Source organism: Rutidosis leptorrhynchoides, chromosome 6 (genome assembly GCF_046630445.1).
Source record: "Rutidosis leptorrhynchoides isolate AG116_Rl617_1_P2 chromosome 6, CSIRO_AGI_Rlap_v1, whole genome shotgun sequence".
Taxonomy (NCBI): Eukaryota; Viridiplantae; Streptophyta; class Magnoliopsida; order Asterales; family Asteraceae; genus Rutidosis; species Rutidosis leptorrhynchoides.
The window spans coordinates 402,720,619-402,738,001 of NC_092338.1; the positions used below are offsets into that span (position 1 = coordinate 402,720,619).

Sequence of the window (17,383 nt, forward strand, 5' to 3'; positions counted from 1 at the left end):
AACCATGAGACCTACTCACTACCATGCTTTCTGCTATTGACCGCAAATTTGCATCTTGATCTTTGAATTGTTAAAGGAAAGTTGTTAGGTTAACCTATTTGGAAATATGGCTCCTGGTAATAAAGCGTTTACTTTGTTTTGTTCTCTTTTATCAGTAGTATAGGGTAGCTAAATGGGTAATGGGCAGTTTTGATAATAAGTTAAAATCTGTAGCTTTTAGAATGTGATAAACCATTGGTCAATGAGTTATTGTGATACATGTGGCTGAGTATATGTTAGTTCAGGCTAGCGTACTGTTTATTAAAGCAATGTAGTTTTACACATCTATTTCTTAAAAGTCTCTAATTAAGTATAATGATGTAGAGTCTTTCTTCAAACTTGATCCTCAAATGTAAATTTGCTACTTGATAAGTGTTTCTTTTTATGAAATTATTATTTTTATTCTTTCTATGTGTGATGTGCAAATGAAATTTGATTGTGCTTCAGGTGATAAAGAGTTAGACATCATGGAGTACACAATCAAGTATGATTAGGAGAAACAGTGGTTTATCGAAAGATGTATCAAAATACAGAGGGGTTGCAAGGTAAGTTTGTTGTTATTAGCGTTAATATTATACTTTGTATTAATTTTTGTTTGAGTGTGTGTCGTTTAAAATTTCTTAATTAGAACTTTGATCACTGATGTTTAAAAGGGACTATGTATTTGTGAAATTTGGCTATGTTAAAGTTCCTTAATGAGATTAAATTGTTGTCAAACAGATAGATTTAATTTGCATATTAATTTTGATGCCATGTTATAGTTACTATCGATAAAATGACAAGTAAATTGTTTCTTTCACTTAATGCCATGTTTTAGATTTTGATTTTGTATTATCGAGTGGCCAAATGGAGGTGACGTTTTGCGGGTTGAAAATGATGCTTTTTGGGTTCGGGTTGTAAAAAGCATTTGTGGGAGGGATGCGGAGTTGTGTTCATATTTTCTTAACCCCATGTATGGACTTGGTCTAATATTATTAACATAAGGACTGATTTGGTGAAAACTGGCATTGATTGCAACATCAATATTAGTAGTGGAAATAGGTGAGTCAAGTAATGTTCAGTTTTGGTAGACTAAACCTGAATGTTCGAGTGGTGCTGGTCAAGGCGCTTGTCAGGAAGATTTCATAGTGAGCTTGAAGTTTCAGAGGGAATCCTGTGAGACATTGTGATAATGATTTTGCCAAATGGATTTGAATACTTGGTAAAGATGGATGTTTTACTACCTGTGAACTATCAAATATGTATTGATGACTCTTTCGACTGAGCTAAATTTGGTTGCTGGGTGATGGCTTGTGATGTATCATTAAACTGTTTCTTTAAACAAACCCGTGATTTCACGGGTCATTTCACTAATTTTTTTAATATAAAAGCTAACATCGACGGAGACAAGACGATTGAATTCATATGCATTTGTAGATTTGTAGATGTATTTGATGAAGGAAGTGTAAGATTGAGAAAGAGTTGGAGGTTGGAAAATATTAAAAATAGTGAGAAGAGTGAGGATGTAAAAAAAAAAAAAAAATTGGGAAATGTAGTTTCAGTGGGTGGTCTAATCAAAGATCAGATGAGCACATTGGTTTGGTAGGTGCATTTTAATTCTTTTCAAAATTCTCACATAAAAAGGCATCGAGTAGAACATTCAGAGTAAAAAAAGCTAACATGATCATTGATTGTCACTTTTTATATAACACAACTTAAATTGGGACAAAAAAAAGCCACGTGGCAAATCGGATTTTCAAAGTCCGGTTTGCCTTGTCACTCTACCATATGAACAAAAAGGGTAAAAACCGGCGTTTGAAAAGTCGGTTTACCTCAAATCGGACTTTGAAAGACCGGTTTTACTAGATTCGTAAACTTTTTTTTTTCCAGATTCCTATTTTTGTAAGTTTCTCTCCAAAAATTACTATTTATAAAAAAAAAAAAGAATTCTCTTTAATATTACTCAATATTTTGGGCGGGAGTGTGGTAATTGGCGAATGTATGAAACTGCATTTGGGTTTCAAATAAAAGTTTTGAAGTTTAATTATATTTGAAAGATATTTTAGTGTTTATTTAACTTAAGAAATTATAAATCTTAAAATATATGAGATTGTGTAGCTAAATTTAATGGTATCTTATACAATTTGAAGATTAGATGATAAAAAAAAAATCATCTTTTAAGATCATTTGTAGTGGTTAGGGGCGTGGGTTAGGGGCGTGAGTTGCTTTTTGATGACTAGGACGTGTGGGTTGTTTGTGTGGAGTAGTGGTGGTGTGGGTTTTTAGTGTGAGTTAGGAGTATTGTGATGATGTGTTAAAATATAATTGGGTTAAATATTAAAAGGGGATAAAAATAATAATTTTAAAATAATAAAAAACAAAAAAAAAAACACCCACACCGTTGCCCAAACCGTTGCCAGGCCACGCACACCCTTCCCTCTCTCCTCACCCACGTACCGATACCCCATGTTTGGAGGCGTGGCCGGCTGCCACCTCAGCTCCGACGCCGTGGAGCAGGCACCGCTGCAAGGGGTCTAAGCGTGGTACTTGAGGGTGTGAGACCATTTGTATCGGCACCAAGTGACGCCGTCACTTGGTGAGGTGGCAAGGAAGAAACGCCTCCCTCCTCCTGTATCCGTGTATCACTTTAGGCGTTTGTTAGACGTTAGTCAGAAAGTGACACCAAAAGAAACGTGTGTCACTTGTTTATTTTATTTTTTTATTAATTTAAAATATTATTTTTATTCTCTTTTAATACTTAACCCAATTATATTTTAACACGTAATCACAATATTCTTCACTAACACCAAAAAAAAACACCACCACTACTCCACTAAAAAAAAACACGTCATAATCATCAAAAAAGCGCAAAAAGATAAGTGACACGACAAATAAACGCCTCTACCGTTACAAATGGTATGAGATTGGGGCAAATGAAGTTACCACAGAAGTCACGCGGGTGTGAAATGGGGCAAATGAAGTTACCGCAAAAGTTACTAAACTACGGAGTACATTTTTAACCTCATAGTTTATTATTTTTTGCATTTTTTGTCTCAACTTTTTAATAGAATTGTTTCATCTTATGGTTGTTATCGTTTCCATGTTTGTCATTCCGTTCATTTCCATTTAATTATGTTTAGTTACGTCGTAGTCTATCAAGTATTTCAATTACTATGCCTTTGCAAACTCGAAAGTAGAGAATATTTGGAGAAGTAAATTCAGGTAAGTCGTAAGTTATGTAAACAATCATTCCTCATATTCCTAATACCCTAGAGTAGAAAGAAGTCATTTATACACCCACAAGAAAACATTACTCCAATCATCCCAACTATTTGTGACGATGTAACTCTTTCAAATGACTTGTCATTTATCCAACATATATAAATATAAATATAAATACTTCTATAATTTTGAAGAAAATAACAACCCTAACAGGTTCTTCAAGAATAGTAACACATACTCAACGTTGCAGTACTTAGATGCAACTAGACACGGAACTTATAAACCACAACACACGGTCTGTTCAACCCATTCAACACACACTTTGAGAAAGATGTATAAGATTATAAGGCTTAGAAGCTCAATAAGTCAATATTACTCTTCAGATTAATACTGAACTCTCAGGTGATAACTAAACATTAATCGTTGTAGAACACTTGCTGTAATGATTCAAGCTGAGCCCAAGTAGAGTGGCACTTTGTGCGCTCATTGGCGTACTATAGCTTAGCAGAGTGCAACTTTTGCTTCAAAATCGGTTGAATATATTGCTGGAAGCCGTCAATAACATGCGTATCGTTAAGCGGATCCTTCCAAGCAGCCTCGTACAGCTTTGGATACACGTTCCCATCATAGCGTCCAAGAATTGAACCAAGGTAGTGATCAGTGTAGCTGAATGAATCAACCAGCGCTATTGCATTTGGACGGACCTAACACATTGTAGTTTTCAGTCAGTAAACATCATAACAAATCAATGACAATAACATTTATTTGTAATGACGATAATATATGCATCTCACCTCCCCATACACCACCTATGTGGTATTGGGTTTTGTTGTTGTTGTTGTTGTGACGATAATATATGCAAGTTTCATTAGACAAAGTCTAAAATGATTTGATAAGGAAAATGTGTATAGGAAGAGAATATATGATTGATGACTAACCTTAGAGTACAAAGTTCTGAGTTGGTCATTAGCAAGTGAGGCCTGTTTAGGCGTAACGTACCCGGTGGCCAAGAAATCACCTTGATATTTGTGAAGAAGAAACAAAGCATACACATAGCACAAAACCTCTAACGATTGTTTAACACCCTTCCCAGGGATGTCTTGTTGCAATTTTTCAACAAACCTGCATAATATAAGTGCATTTTCACATTAATCAAATGCAAGAAAAGTTCAAGTAATACTAAATTTGAGTGATACATGTCATAACCATTAGATGGTAAAGGTGGCAAATTCTACCCGTTCATATAGTTCCAGTTATCTGTAACCATACTTGACACACTAATTGTATATAAAAAGTTTGTATTTTTTGGACAAAGTGTTTCAGGTCAACTTGACCTGGTCAAAACCCAACCCACCCATATTGTCACGTCTATTATCAATATAACTGGAAGACCTTACTTGGACACAACAATTAGTTGGCAGTGAGCAACTGCAGCCTCAACTAAATCAGCTGATAGTTCTGCAAAACCTTCTTCTGGATTATCAAACTTAGCTAACTGTTTACCACATCGTACAGCCATTCTAGCAGCCCTTGCCTCAAATGCTTCAATTATTGCACCAGGGTTTAGCCACTCCTCAGCTGCATCCCATTATAGTTAATAAAGCAATTTGTAATTTTATTATAATAACGAGTCACTGAGAACAGTTCATAAGAGAAGAGATATTAACCCTTCAATAAATTGATCAATGGTTCAAAAATAAGATTATATAATTGTAGATATTAGTTACTTTTAAATTATTTTTGTAAGTAGCCAACTTTAAATTCATTCAAAGGTTTGCCTAAAACTGTAAATCTATCTAAAGTTAAACGGAGTATATTTAAAGTCCATTTGTTTTGCTAAAAGTAGGATCATTCCCAGAAGCATATGAAGAGAATTAGTACCATTTTATTACGGAGTATTTTTTTGGTCAGATGAATCACTAAGGATTGAAATCAAGAATATCAAAATATTTCTAATCCCCACTTGTTCTGGTAAATACTAAATATATATGAATGAAGGTAATCTATTAGTTCTCACTAGTTCTCAAATTTTACGTGCTTCGCATTAGTTCTCATAGTATATATGCACCTGTATCTATTTATATGTATTTAGGCTATATACATGTACCGTTGCATATGTGTGTATCTATATATGTATCTATGTATCTAAGTAACATGTATTGGTGTATGTATGATTGTCTGTCTTGTTTATATCTACGAATTTATCTATATGCATATATGTTTAAGCATGGGTTTTTATCCATGCTTAGGTGTGGTGTGTGTGTGTGTATATATATATATATATATATATATATATATATATATATATATATATATATATATATATATATATATATATGTATATATATATGTATATATGTATATGTATATATGTATATATATATATATATATATATATATATATATATGTATTTATTTTGTTTGTCTGTATGTCTACTTGAATTTAAATGGTTTTGTGCTCTATATGATTCATGCTATTTGCCCTACTGTTGTGCAATACTGCTATATGTGTTCCCTTTTTGGTTACTGTGTTTGGTTGCATCTTGCTAGGCGCACATAACTCTTACAGGTACGTATCTTTTGCCCTATCTATTTCGTTTTTATGAGCACTTCTGGCCGGAGGTCCTTTTTAGAAGCAATCTCTTTTGCTCTAGAGTAGAGGGAGGGACAACCTTATCTAGGCGCGGGTTCTATACTCGCGGGTGGAGTAGCGACTTCCTTCTAATCTAGGGTACGAGGAATGATTGTCTACACCCACCTCTCCCATACCCACTTTTGTGGGATTGGGTATTGTTGTTGTTGTTGTTGTTGTTGCATTTGAACATCCAACTGTGTGTGTGTGTGTGTGTGTGTGTATTTATGTTTATTATGTTAAGTGCATGTCATGAGCAAATTTCAATAGGTCCTTAAGAAGCTGACTTACCAGTTTGAACAGTACAATTCTTCTCCATCAGAGCTGCCACTCGCCCCATATAAGCTGTTGTCCCAAGTGGCTTTTTGTATCCCAGTTCCGAAACTGTCTTTACAAGAAACCGTGCAACCTAGAAATTTTTGTAAAATCAAGGCACCATAAAAATTCAAATTGTTCTATTTTCTCAAGATTCATGACAAGACTGATCAAAATAATAATGAGCGCGCTGTCTAGAAGTAGCAATATGGGTAGGCATAGTAATGGGTCAAACAAGATTAGAATGAAAAAGGTTATTCTAGAGTTAGGTTAACCTACACCACTTTTCATCCATTTAAAAAGAGCTCACAAACAATTGAAAAATCAAATCTTTAATCTTCAATTATGATTATGGTAAGAACATAGCATAATATCAAAATTAATATAATTCATAAAAAGATTCAAGGAAAAAAAGAAGGTTTGTATGACCCGAGTAGCAGCACCATCACATACCTGTAGCATAAGTACCACATTGTCCCCTTCATAAGTACAAGCAGGAATGTAAACTGCAAACAGTTCAGGAAGCCCACTACTAACAAGGTATCCGTGACCACCACATAATTTTCGACATTCCTCAATTCCATCCTAAAAGAACATGTAGCAACAGGTTAAGATAAAAAGCGAGTCATAATTCCAAAAAAAAAAAAAAAATTCAAACTTTATCAAGATCCATGTCAATGATTGATCTTAACAGAGGCACAGATACAACATACACTTGCATCATAATAATGACTTAAAAACTTACAGCTGTTGCAGTAGTAGTTAAGGACTTTAACCCTGCAGTACATGCATGAGCCTCGGGTAACGTTGAGAAATCATTAGCGGCTAATCGTTGCTTCACATCAAGATATAACCATTTTAACCATTCGCCTGCAAATCTGAATGCATAAGCAGAAGCCAGCAATGGGAAGAGCCTACTTTGCTGAGTTTTATAATCGATCACCTAAACCGAAAGCACAAATATAAAGATCTTCTACAGTTTTATACAGAGATAAACACATAAAATGGAAAGGAAATAAAACAATCTCATTTTGGAATAACCTGGGTCTCAAGCCCACCATTACGTGACCCAAACTGTCTACGAACAGCACTATATCTTGTAGCAATGCAAACTGCACGAGATAATGCTTTGGAAGCATCAGCCACAATTGTTTGCCTAACATACACCATTGTCCCGTAAATGAGTTGTCGGGGAACATCAGATTGCATGATTTTTCCCTCCTTTGTAACTTGAGATACCCTGAGTAATTTTTTAAGTAAACCCAAATAGACCCATTAATCATACAACTAATTGCAAAAAGCAAATCCAAAACACCCCATTAACATAAATCTAACATTACCTCATTAACATTTGGTTCCTTGGGATGCGAACATGTTCAAACCTTAATACACCGTTGTCCATGGTGTTATATGCCCCATTTCCAAACTTCAGCCCAATATCACCAACAGTAATGCCAGGAAGAGGTGAGTGATCCTCCAAACTCCTTAGTTGGACAATAAAGCCTTCAAGAAAATAACATGATTAATCACTGATAACTTTTTTTCACGTATAATGAAACCTAGAATTATATAAAAAAAACAGTACTAGCATATAAAATGGCATTCTCAACTAACCATGAACTCCATGGAATTGACCACCTACTATGAGTCGAGCATAGACTACAGCATGTGTCGACAGTTTCCCCAATCCACCGGGCCACCACTGTTAAAAGTGACCAGAAAAAAGTTCAGTCAAGTGTCAAGCATAGCTGGAAAAATCACCAGTTCATCATATAAAAACAAACTTGTTTGTTAATAGAAATCAAATTCATGTTACTCACTTTGCTCGAAGTTAATGTTGGACTGTGCATAACAAACTCATCCGTTTGAGGGTCAAATGTTGCAGTTGTTTCGAGACCTTGAACATTGGAGCCATGGCCGAGTTCTGTTTGTGCATAACAGCCAATTATTTGCATCTTTTTGGCCAATGGCAACCATTTCTTTTGTTGTTCATCAGTGCCTTGTCCTTCAATAGCCGGAATGAACATTCCCTACAGAATAAAATAAAAATAAAAAATTAATAACAGTAGGTCAACTACACCAATACACACACAGCACAAACATTTTCTGCTAAAACCAGTTATCTAGCTACACAATATAGTTCCATTTTGTAATATATATTATAGCTTATATGTCCATAAACAATTTGACAGCTATCTAACAATATTACCCAATGAAGATCAGTGTATGCAGGTTCATCAACATACAGTCGCAACCATTTAGCCTCTTCTTCTGTGATTAGCAACAAAATGCAGTCAAGCGAAAACAATCAGAATATAAACCCTAAAACAAAGTCAAGAGGTCAAATAAAAATTTCACATCTTGGATGCTAAAACTAAAAGATTACCAGATAGGCGAAGATCGACGATCAACTTCCATGCATAAGCCGATTTCCTAAGAGTATTCTTCAACAACTCTTTCCTTGTTAACATAGGCCTTGTGAATTTCTCAAATGCCTACAGATAACAATATACAACATTATTAAATATAAATTAAATTACAATACTCCGTATTAAAATAAAATTAAAATAACTATTCAATTAAGTTACACTAAGTCAAAGATACTCTTACTTCTAATTACTTTTTGTTTTTTATTCTTTTCTTTCTAGAACTAGCATCAATTCACTTGCACACAATTTAAAATCACGTATTATCCAAACAACAAGATTCATGGTAAATATTGTACACATATAGAGATGTATCATGTATGTATGTTGCAATTTGCATCAGATTCATAGCCATAAAAGTTGTATCGTACACTGTAGTTGAGATATATATCCAGGTAATTAAGTTTATGAACTTGTTAACCGATATAACAAAGATGATCATTTTGCAATAAGATAAAATCAATTTTAATAGTTTACTTGAAAGGTGCAAAAAATCAGAAGTCATATAACCCTAATTCATCAACAAATGAAGTGCAGTAACCTGAACATAAATTAGATTAAAGTGAAATATAATTATAGTAAGATTCATTACAGGATCATTAGCAACAAGTTTAGCCATACGATCTGAGAGTTGAAAAGCTTCAGGAGAACCAGCCCAAGCAATTTTCATTGCTTCAACATCAAACTCTGCTTTCTTCCTTTCATCACTCAAGTAATCAACTCCTTCCATTTCCATTTCTTCTTCAAATTAAACCTTAAGATCCTAAAAACAACAAAACTAAACAATTCGAGTAAAAAACACAAGTGAATTGAATCGTCAATTTCGTTATAAGTTACGTTTATTGTTGATTAAGGATAAGGATTAATAAATTATTACCTTAAGACAAAAAGGTGGATATACGGATTTCAGAGAAATCTGCTTTGTATATATCGTGAATGTGATGTGATTCCCAAGATAGCAATAATCGATAATGCAATCTTATACGTAGTAGTACTATTTTATTACAGTATCTATTATTTATTAGTACTTTATTAAAATAATAATTTTTTATTTAAAAGAAAAAATTACGCCGTTGGTACATGTGGTTTGTTAAGATTATCATGAGAGCACCTAAACTTTTTTTTTTGCGTAGTTAGTACCTAGATTTTGTGTAACTTTCGTGGTTGGTACCCCTGGTTAACTAGAGTCAAATATTAATGGTTAACTCCTCACATATGCCACCCATGTGAGGGTATATTCGTCTGTTTATACTAATCTTTTCAAAAATGTAAATCGTCCATTTGGATTTGGATCCTATTAAGATTCCTTTATCAGTTTCCCTAAGCATTTGGATTAACCATTTTTATTTCGTGAAAAATTTGTGCCGAGATTTGTTAAGGCACGTCTATGTTGGTGTACATCTTATATTACGTATATTACGTACTGTACATATGTTAATATGCATGGTGTATAGTTTACACGTGAAATACTTGCAAGCTTATACTACGTAGTGTACATGTCAAGAAAATGTTGCCTCCAAATGTACGTGTCGCAAGAGATACTCAAGATTTATTAATTGAGTGTTGTGTCGGTGAGACTAATTCCTTTTTACCTATTATATTTTATGCTGGTATATATTACACCATTTCAATATGTTTTGAGCCTACACTGCTAGAAAAAACAATTGCGCCACAGCATGTACTCAAGGCATTTGAGGTTGGTTAACTACAAAAAAAAAAAAAAAAAAAAAAAAAAAAAAAACTTTACATGAGTCATGACCCACTTTTTATACACATAATACTTGTTAGTATTTTCATTTATATACTCCCTCCGTCCTAAATCTATTGTCCCCAGACAAAAACACGTAGTTTTAGGAAATCCCACTAACTTCATTCTCCACCAATAATATATCTTCTCTCTCCAGGATAACCTCCTTTGAGTGGTTTAAAAAGAATCTGGACAATTACTTTGGGACATCCCAAAATGGAATAATAGACAATAGATTTGGGACGGAGGGAGTACATAACATGTGGCCAAACTGTCAACTTATATTTGACCATTTTATTAGACGATGTCTATTGTTTGTCACCTATTTGTATATAAATGGGTCACATGGGGACTCACTTTTATATACGGAGTATATGTTAAATGGATCCAGATGGACAATTTACATTTTTGGGAAGGTTAGTATAAACGGACAAATATACCCTCACATGTGTGGCACATGTGAGGGGTTAACCATTAATATTTGACTCTAGTTAACTAGAGGTACCAACCACGCAAGTTACACAAACCTTAGGTACTAACTACGCAAAAAAAAATGTTTAGGTGTTCTCATGATAATCTTAACAAACCACAGGTACTAACGGCGTAATTTTTTCTATTTAAAAATTATACTTTATACAAGTATACCGACAGTACGATATACAATGTATAGAAAATATTACTCGTTTATATATAGTAGATTATTAATTATTACTTTATACATTGCAAAACTGATGACGATTTAATGCCGGAATTCATCAATCATCAATTTAGCATGTTTTTTTGGTGTTGATGGTGTCGTCGTGGAGATTGGTATGTTCACACGCGCAAATGGAAACAATTTAAAGATTAGGTTGCAAAAGTCTATTAGGTAACGTTCGGTATTTATATGTTTATTTATTCATATGTAAACGTATTTATATATGTGCATGTATATGAAAACTGACTTAGACTATTTGTAGTGGTTGAGAGCGTGGAATGATGGCGTGAGTTGCTTTTTGTACTTTTTTGATGACTAAGACGTTTGAGTTGTTTTTTTGGAGTAGTGGTGGTATGGGGTTTTGGTGTGAGTTAGGAGTATTGTGATAATGTGTTAAAATATAATTGAATTAAATATTAAAAGAGGATAAAAATATGATTTTTAAAATAATAAAAAAAAAAAAATGGGAAACCAAGGGCAAGGAATGCCCCCACAAACACTCCATCCCACGCATTGATACACCACAAATTGATGTTGGTTGATTGTCACCTAGGCTGGCCACGCCCCCAGAGTAAACCGCTAGAAGCGGTCTTATTAGACCATTCCTAGCGGAGCTCACAAAGTGGCGTTGGATCCCATGTGACACTAAAGCCACGCCTACCAGATGGCCTTGGTTGCTGCGTGTTGGAATCCAACCAAAAACAACACATGTTGGTTCCATTTTATTAATTTAAAAATATAATTTTTATCTTTTTAATACTTATTCAATTATTTTAACATATTATCACAAAATACTCTTAACCCACACCAAAAACCCACACCACCACTACTTCACAAAAAAAAACTACACCTCCTACTCATCAAAAAAGTGCAAAAAGCAACTCACACCACCAACTCACACCACTCTCCATTACAAATGGTCTTAGAAATATATTTATGTGAGGACAAAAATATGTTAAAAATTTTATATGCATAAGGGAGTATTATATTTATATGTAACGTGATCGTACTAAATCGGGATTACGGATAAAATACAAGTGCAAGTCACAATCACGGTGAGCGGTTTAAGCCTTTGAACACTCTTCGAATAACAATGATTCCGGACAAGGTCAAACTTGGTCAACCACTTTAGAGAGAGAAAGTCTTTATGTAGAGAGAGAAAGTTCTGCTCTGGCCAAGTAATGTAATCTGCCTATTAATGAAGTCCATGTGGCCTATTTATAAGCAAAAAAGTCAAAGGTTCTTCTTCTGGGATGGACATGCGTCACATTCTGATTGGTGAGTCAACCCTTATTCTTCGGAATTTTGACCAGTCAACCCTTATTTTTCGGAATATGAATTTCATCCCTCTTCGCTATCCACTATCTCTATCCGCTGCCTGCTAGTATTTTTATACCTGATTGTTTTTTAATGCTTTTGTTCATGTTTATGGTGTTCGGTGTCATACCCCGTCCAAATCCTCTTGGACGAATACAAAAACATCTGGTACCATTGCGATGAACGGACCTCTATATGCCATGAACGACTCCATGTAATATCTTTAAAATGAGCAAATGCACAGCGGAAGGTTTCTTTCATACATGAGAATAAACATGCTTTAAAGTGTCAACCAAAAGGTTGGTGAGTTCATAGGTTTATCATAAACAGTAAAATTCATCATTTTGATAGACCACAAGATTTAAAAACAGTACACCTATCTCGTGTACAAAACCATTTTTCATAATGCTTAGCAGAGTAGGTTCGTATCCTTTTCTCCCCCGTAGGTTGCCTCGCGATTTTTAAATAACCGTACACATATCTCGTGCACAAAAATAATACACATAACCTGTGTATAAAAATCATTCTCTCGATACATAACATTCACTTTGCTTTCATAGCTTGGCTTGGTAACCGACCTTAACATATAATGCGCATCAATAATATCCCCAAAAACAGAACATCTCGTCTGTATAATAGTATATAAACTTCGAAGTACTAAACACCACGCCCACTAGCTCTTCCGTCTAGTGAACATTCTGGGTGGGGGTGTTAAACCAGGTAGCAACCTTTAGGATTCGCCTGAATTAGGGCCATACCTGATTCTAATTCTTAGGTTACCAAGCAATAATAATCAGGGGGAAAATATTCACATCAATTGGTGGCAATTATCATGTCCACATAATTCAATAATAATCCACAGAACTTCTGTCTGCATAATAATTCATTCGAGGAATGTTTTACTTGTGTCTATCTCGTCAAACATTTATAAAAGCATTTCATGTATTCGCAGTTCAAAAATATATTTCAAAAGCATTTAATAAAGCAGTTGTAAAAACAGTGCATGTATTCTCAATCCCAAAAATGTAAAGAGTAAAAGGGAGCAAATGAACTCACGATACGATATTTTGTAGTAAAAATATGCATTCGACTGAACTGAACAATGCAAGATTGGCCTCGGATTCACGAACCTATATCATTCATATATATATATTAAAACATATACTTGTAATTGAACAAATATATATATTACTATTAATGATATAACTTTTATATTATGTATTTCTTTATTTAATTGAATATATTCATTTCATATATTTAGAATAAATATTAATATAGTTAAGTTAAATAAATTTATATGAAGATCATTTGTTTGTGAAATTAATAATTGTGATAATTGTAACACCGGCCATTTTTTTTTTTTTAATACACAGCGGAAGACTTTATTAACAAACACAATATAAGTCACGTCATTACGTTTAAGTTTACACAACGGTGTTACGTTATCACAAAACATTATTTATACAAAAGTCCACATCAGAGTTGGGTTGTCAAACATGTCTTCTGCAATAACACCCTTCCCGACTAGCAGTACCTAAACCTGCAAGGGGAGAATATGTGGGGGATTAGCGCACCGCTAAGTGAATGAAATCTATCTAACAGATATAGCTTAAGCCACACACAAGCTATATACTAACAACAATACTTGCTAACTACCAACTAGCATACAATAAGACAATACGAGGATCGGCGGCTTGTACGAGCACACGACTCCTAGCTGATCGGACTTGAGTCTACCGATAGTCCCTGCTACTCAATTCACAGTATAGTTATCCAGATGCAGGGGATGCATCGTTCACACTATACTCTACAATCAGTAGCCTATGGACCCAACCTCCCCTAGGCACGGTTGACCTCATACGGACTCTAACCTCTCCTAGGCACGGTCTCGAGTCCCCAGTCTCCCTAGGCCCGACTGGTGCCATTCACACAGTGTACACATAATTCACATACAACATCAGGCATACTATATTATTCTAACATGGCAATTTCTACACTATGCATGGTAAAAGAGTCAACCACAGTAGCATGATATGCTACTTAAACTCTATCCGGAGATAGACCGACTCACCAATTACCAGCAACTGCCCAGTTATTATTTCTGAGCTTCCTCCTTGTCCTTATAACCTGAGAACAACACAAACCAAGTTAATATACATATCCAATAAATAATATAATTATTTCATACGATTAACTAGGTCATAACACCATATATTCATAATTTTATGAGTCTACATCATGACTCCACTCAATAATGGCATACAGGTGCGTGCAAAACACGACATACACACTAAAACTCCTTTTCCGGCCCAAAAACAGTTTGATCTAGTTTCTTAAAAGTTCACCATTGAAAAGTATTCTTTATTACAATTCTAACGATAGTTTATTCATCAAAAACGGAGTTACGTTTTGAAAGTTACGCCCGTTTCAATTTTCATAAAAGTACTGTTGCAAATAGTGACACTGTAGCAACTCGGTACTGTAGCAACCCGGCACTGTAGCAAATCGGTACTGTAGCAAATAGTGACACTGTAGCAAATAGTGACACTGTAGCAAATAGTGACACTGTAGCAGTTCGGGTACTGTAGAAAATACTGTAGCAAAATACTGTAGCAAAATACTGTAGCAACTGAGTTTCGAAGCAGCTCGCTGTTTTTACGATTTTTTCCCCAAAAAACTCGATTTTTGAGCAATTTGATCAAATTTTAAGCACATGGAAGCTACTAAACATAGATACAACCTATTTCTAACATCTATTGATGTTTTTAAACATCAAACAACAAGATTTGAGCTAATTTCTTCAAAAACTCATAAGAACACTAAAACCCAATTTTCAACAAGATTAATACATAAATCTTTGTAATACTTACCTTAAGATGATCACAAGAACACAAGGAATCGATTGCTAACTTCAATTAATCCAAAAGCTCACAAATCAAGTTAGGGTTTATGATCATGGGTGTGTTTGGTATGCGTTTGTATGTGTGTGTTTATTTTGAGAAAATGGTAGAAGAATCCAGGACATACACTTAATATTGGGTTATAAACCCATACCCCATATCACACGGGTATTTACCAATTATCTAATTTCTTTCGTACTTAATTTGGCAACCCTAACGGAGTCCAAATTAAATAAACCAACATGTTCTGGGACCCTTGTCACAAACTGGTCACAACACAATTATAATAAAATACTAATAAAATAATTAAAATAAACGCACTTAAGACTAAGCACAAACCCTAAGGGCAAAATAGGCAACTTACAACTAGCCCGGGTTTCAGTCTGTTACAAATCCACCCCCCTTAAGAAGATTCCGTCCTCGGAATCTGGTCTTGGTCAAACAAATGAGGGTAACGTTTTCTCATCAACTCTTCCGTTTCCCACGTAAGATTAGAACCCAAACTGTGTTTCCACTCAATCAACACCATCGGAATCTCTTTCTTTCTCAGCTTAGTCACCTTTTGGTCAACCACACGGACCGGCTCTTCCACCAATTTCTTATTCAAATCGACCCTTAAATCTTCTAAAGGAAGAAGTTGTGTTTCATCGTCGACTTTACACTTACGAAGATAACACATGTTGAATGTATTATGAATACCGGCTAACTCTGACGGAAGATCTAACACCACAGTCTGATCATTCAACACTTCACTGATCGGAAATGGACCAATAAATCTCGGTGCTAACTTACCACGTTTACCGAATCTGATAAGCCCTTTCCACGGCGAAACTTTCAGATACACTCGTTCACCCACATTAAAGGTTACCGGACGTCTACGCGGATCCGCATACATTTTCTGCCTATCTCTAGCGGCTTTCAATTTTTCTCTCGCAGTTGCAACTTTTTCGGCTGTCATTTGAACAATTTCGGGACCTGCAAACTGTTTCTCCCCGGCTTCTAACCAACAAGTCGGAGTTCTGCAACGACGACCGTATAACATTTCATAGGGCGGCATCCCTATACTCGAATGATATGAATTATTATACGTGAATTCGACCAACGGCAAATGTGTATCCCACGAACCACCGTATTCTAACACACAAGCCCTTAACATATCCTCCAAAGTCTGTATCGTTCTTTCACTCTGACCGTCTGTCTGAGGATGATAAGCTGTACTTAAATTCACACGTGTACCCAGATTCTGTTGAAGACTATTCCAAAAATTTGACACAAATCTGGAATCTCTGTCTGAAACGATCGATAACGGCACACCATGGCGACTAACTATTTCTTTCACATACAATTCGGCTAACTCACTTAACGAAGCTGTCTCACGAGTAGCAAGAAAATGAGCACCTTTAGTTAGACGATCCACTATTACCCAAATCATATCATGTCTTTTCTGAGTTCGAGGTAATTTAGTCATAAAATCCATCGTTATATGTTCGCATTTCCACTCTGGAATCTGTAACTGGCGTAACGAACCATAAGGTTTCTGATGTTCTGCCTTCACTTGAGCACATATATGACACTTTTCGACATAACGGGCGATATCTGATTTCATTGTTGGCCACCAATACACTGTTTTCAAATCATGATACATCTTATTACTACCCGGATGTACTGTCAATCTGGATTTGTGAGCTTCCGTCATGATTAAATCCCTCAAATCCCCAAGCTTAGGCACCCAAACACGATTGTTTAAGGTCTTTAGTCCACGTGAGTCATCAATTAAGTCCACTTTTCGTTTGGTCATTTGTTCAGATTTAATATGTTTGTCCTCTAAAGCACAGGCCTGAATGGTTCTTAAGCGGTTAATCAAATCTGAAGTTATATTCAAACAAAGAAATTTCATATTTTCACTTGACTTTTTACGACTTAGCGCATCTGCAACCACATTTGCCTTACCCGGATGGTATTTAATTTCACAATCGTAATCTTTGATCAACTCTTGCCATCGTCTCTGACGCATATTCAATTCTTTCTGTGAGAAGATATACTGCAAACTCTTGTGATCTGTACATATAACACAATGGGTTCCATACAAATAGTGTCTCCACAGTTTCA

At 35.1% G+C, this 17,383-nt stretch overlaps 1 protein-coding gene across 2 annotated transcripts; it reads right to left on the reverse strand.

The window, feature by feature from the left end:
* Window positions 1–3,399: 3,399 nt before the first annotated feature.
* On the reverse strand, window positions 3,400–9,601 carry LOC139855554 (peroxisomal acyl-coenzyme A oxidase 1-like). 2 transcript variants are annotated; one of them, XM_071844789.1, is made up of 14 exons: window positions 9,491–9,601; window positions 9,206–9,376; window positions 8,574–8,682; window positions 8,397–8,458; window positions 8,008–8,217; window positions 7,802–7,889; window positions 7,528–7,690; window positions 7,229–7,427; window positions 6,933–7,130; window positions 6,641–6,772; window positions 6,164–6,281; window positions 4,638–4,818; window positions 4,179–4,362; window positions 3,400–3,944 (listed from the first exon to the last, which is right to left on the reverse strand). In XM_071844789.1, exons 2-14 carry the CDS (start codon window positions 9,347–9,349, stop codon window positions 3,735–3,737), a joined length of 1,998 nt encoding a protein of 665 aa, XP_071700890.1. In that variant the 5' UTR covers window positions 9,350–9,376; window positions 9,491–9,601; the 3' UTR covers window positions 3,400–3,734. The 2 variants fall into 2 exon arrangements, with proteins under 2 accessions (XP_071700890.1, XP_071700889.1); XM_071844788.1 differs by having other exon boundaries at window positions 9,206–9,391; window positions 9,491–9,573.
* Between the last annotated feature and the right edge of the window lie 7,782 nt (window positions 9,602–17,383).

Excerpts from the sequence above, each read along its gene's own strand:
- LOC139855554 (XM_071844789.1), bottom strand. The coding sequence starts at position 9,349 with ATGGAAATGGAAGGAGTTGATTACTTGAGTGATGAAAGGAAGAAAGCA. Across the intron at positions 8,218-8,396 it reads CATACACTGATCTTCATTGG|GGAATGTTCATTCCGGCTAT; the intron begins GTAATATTGTTA and ends TTTATTCTGTAG. Across the intron at positions 7,131-7,228 it reads ATGGTGGGCTTGAGACCCAG|GTGATCGATTATAAAACTCA; the intron begins GTTATTCCAAAA and ends CTTTCGGTTTAG.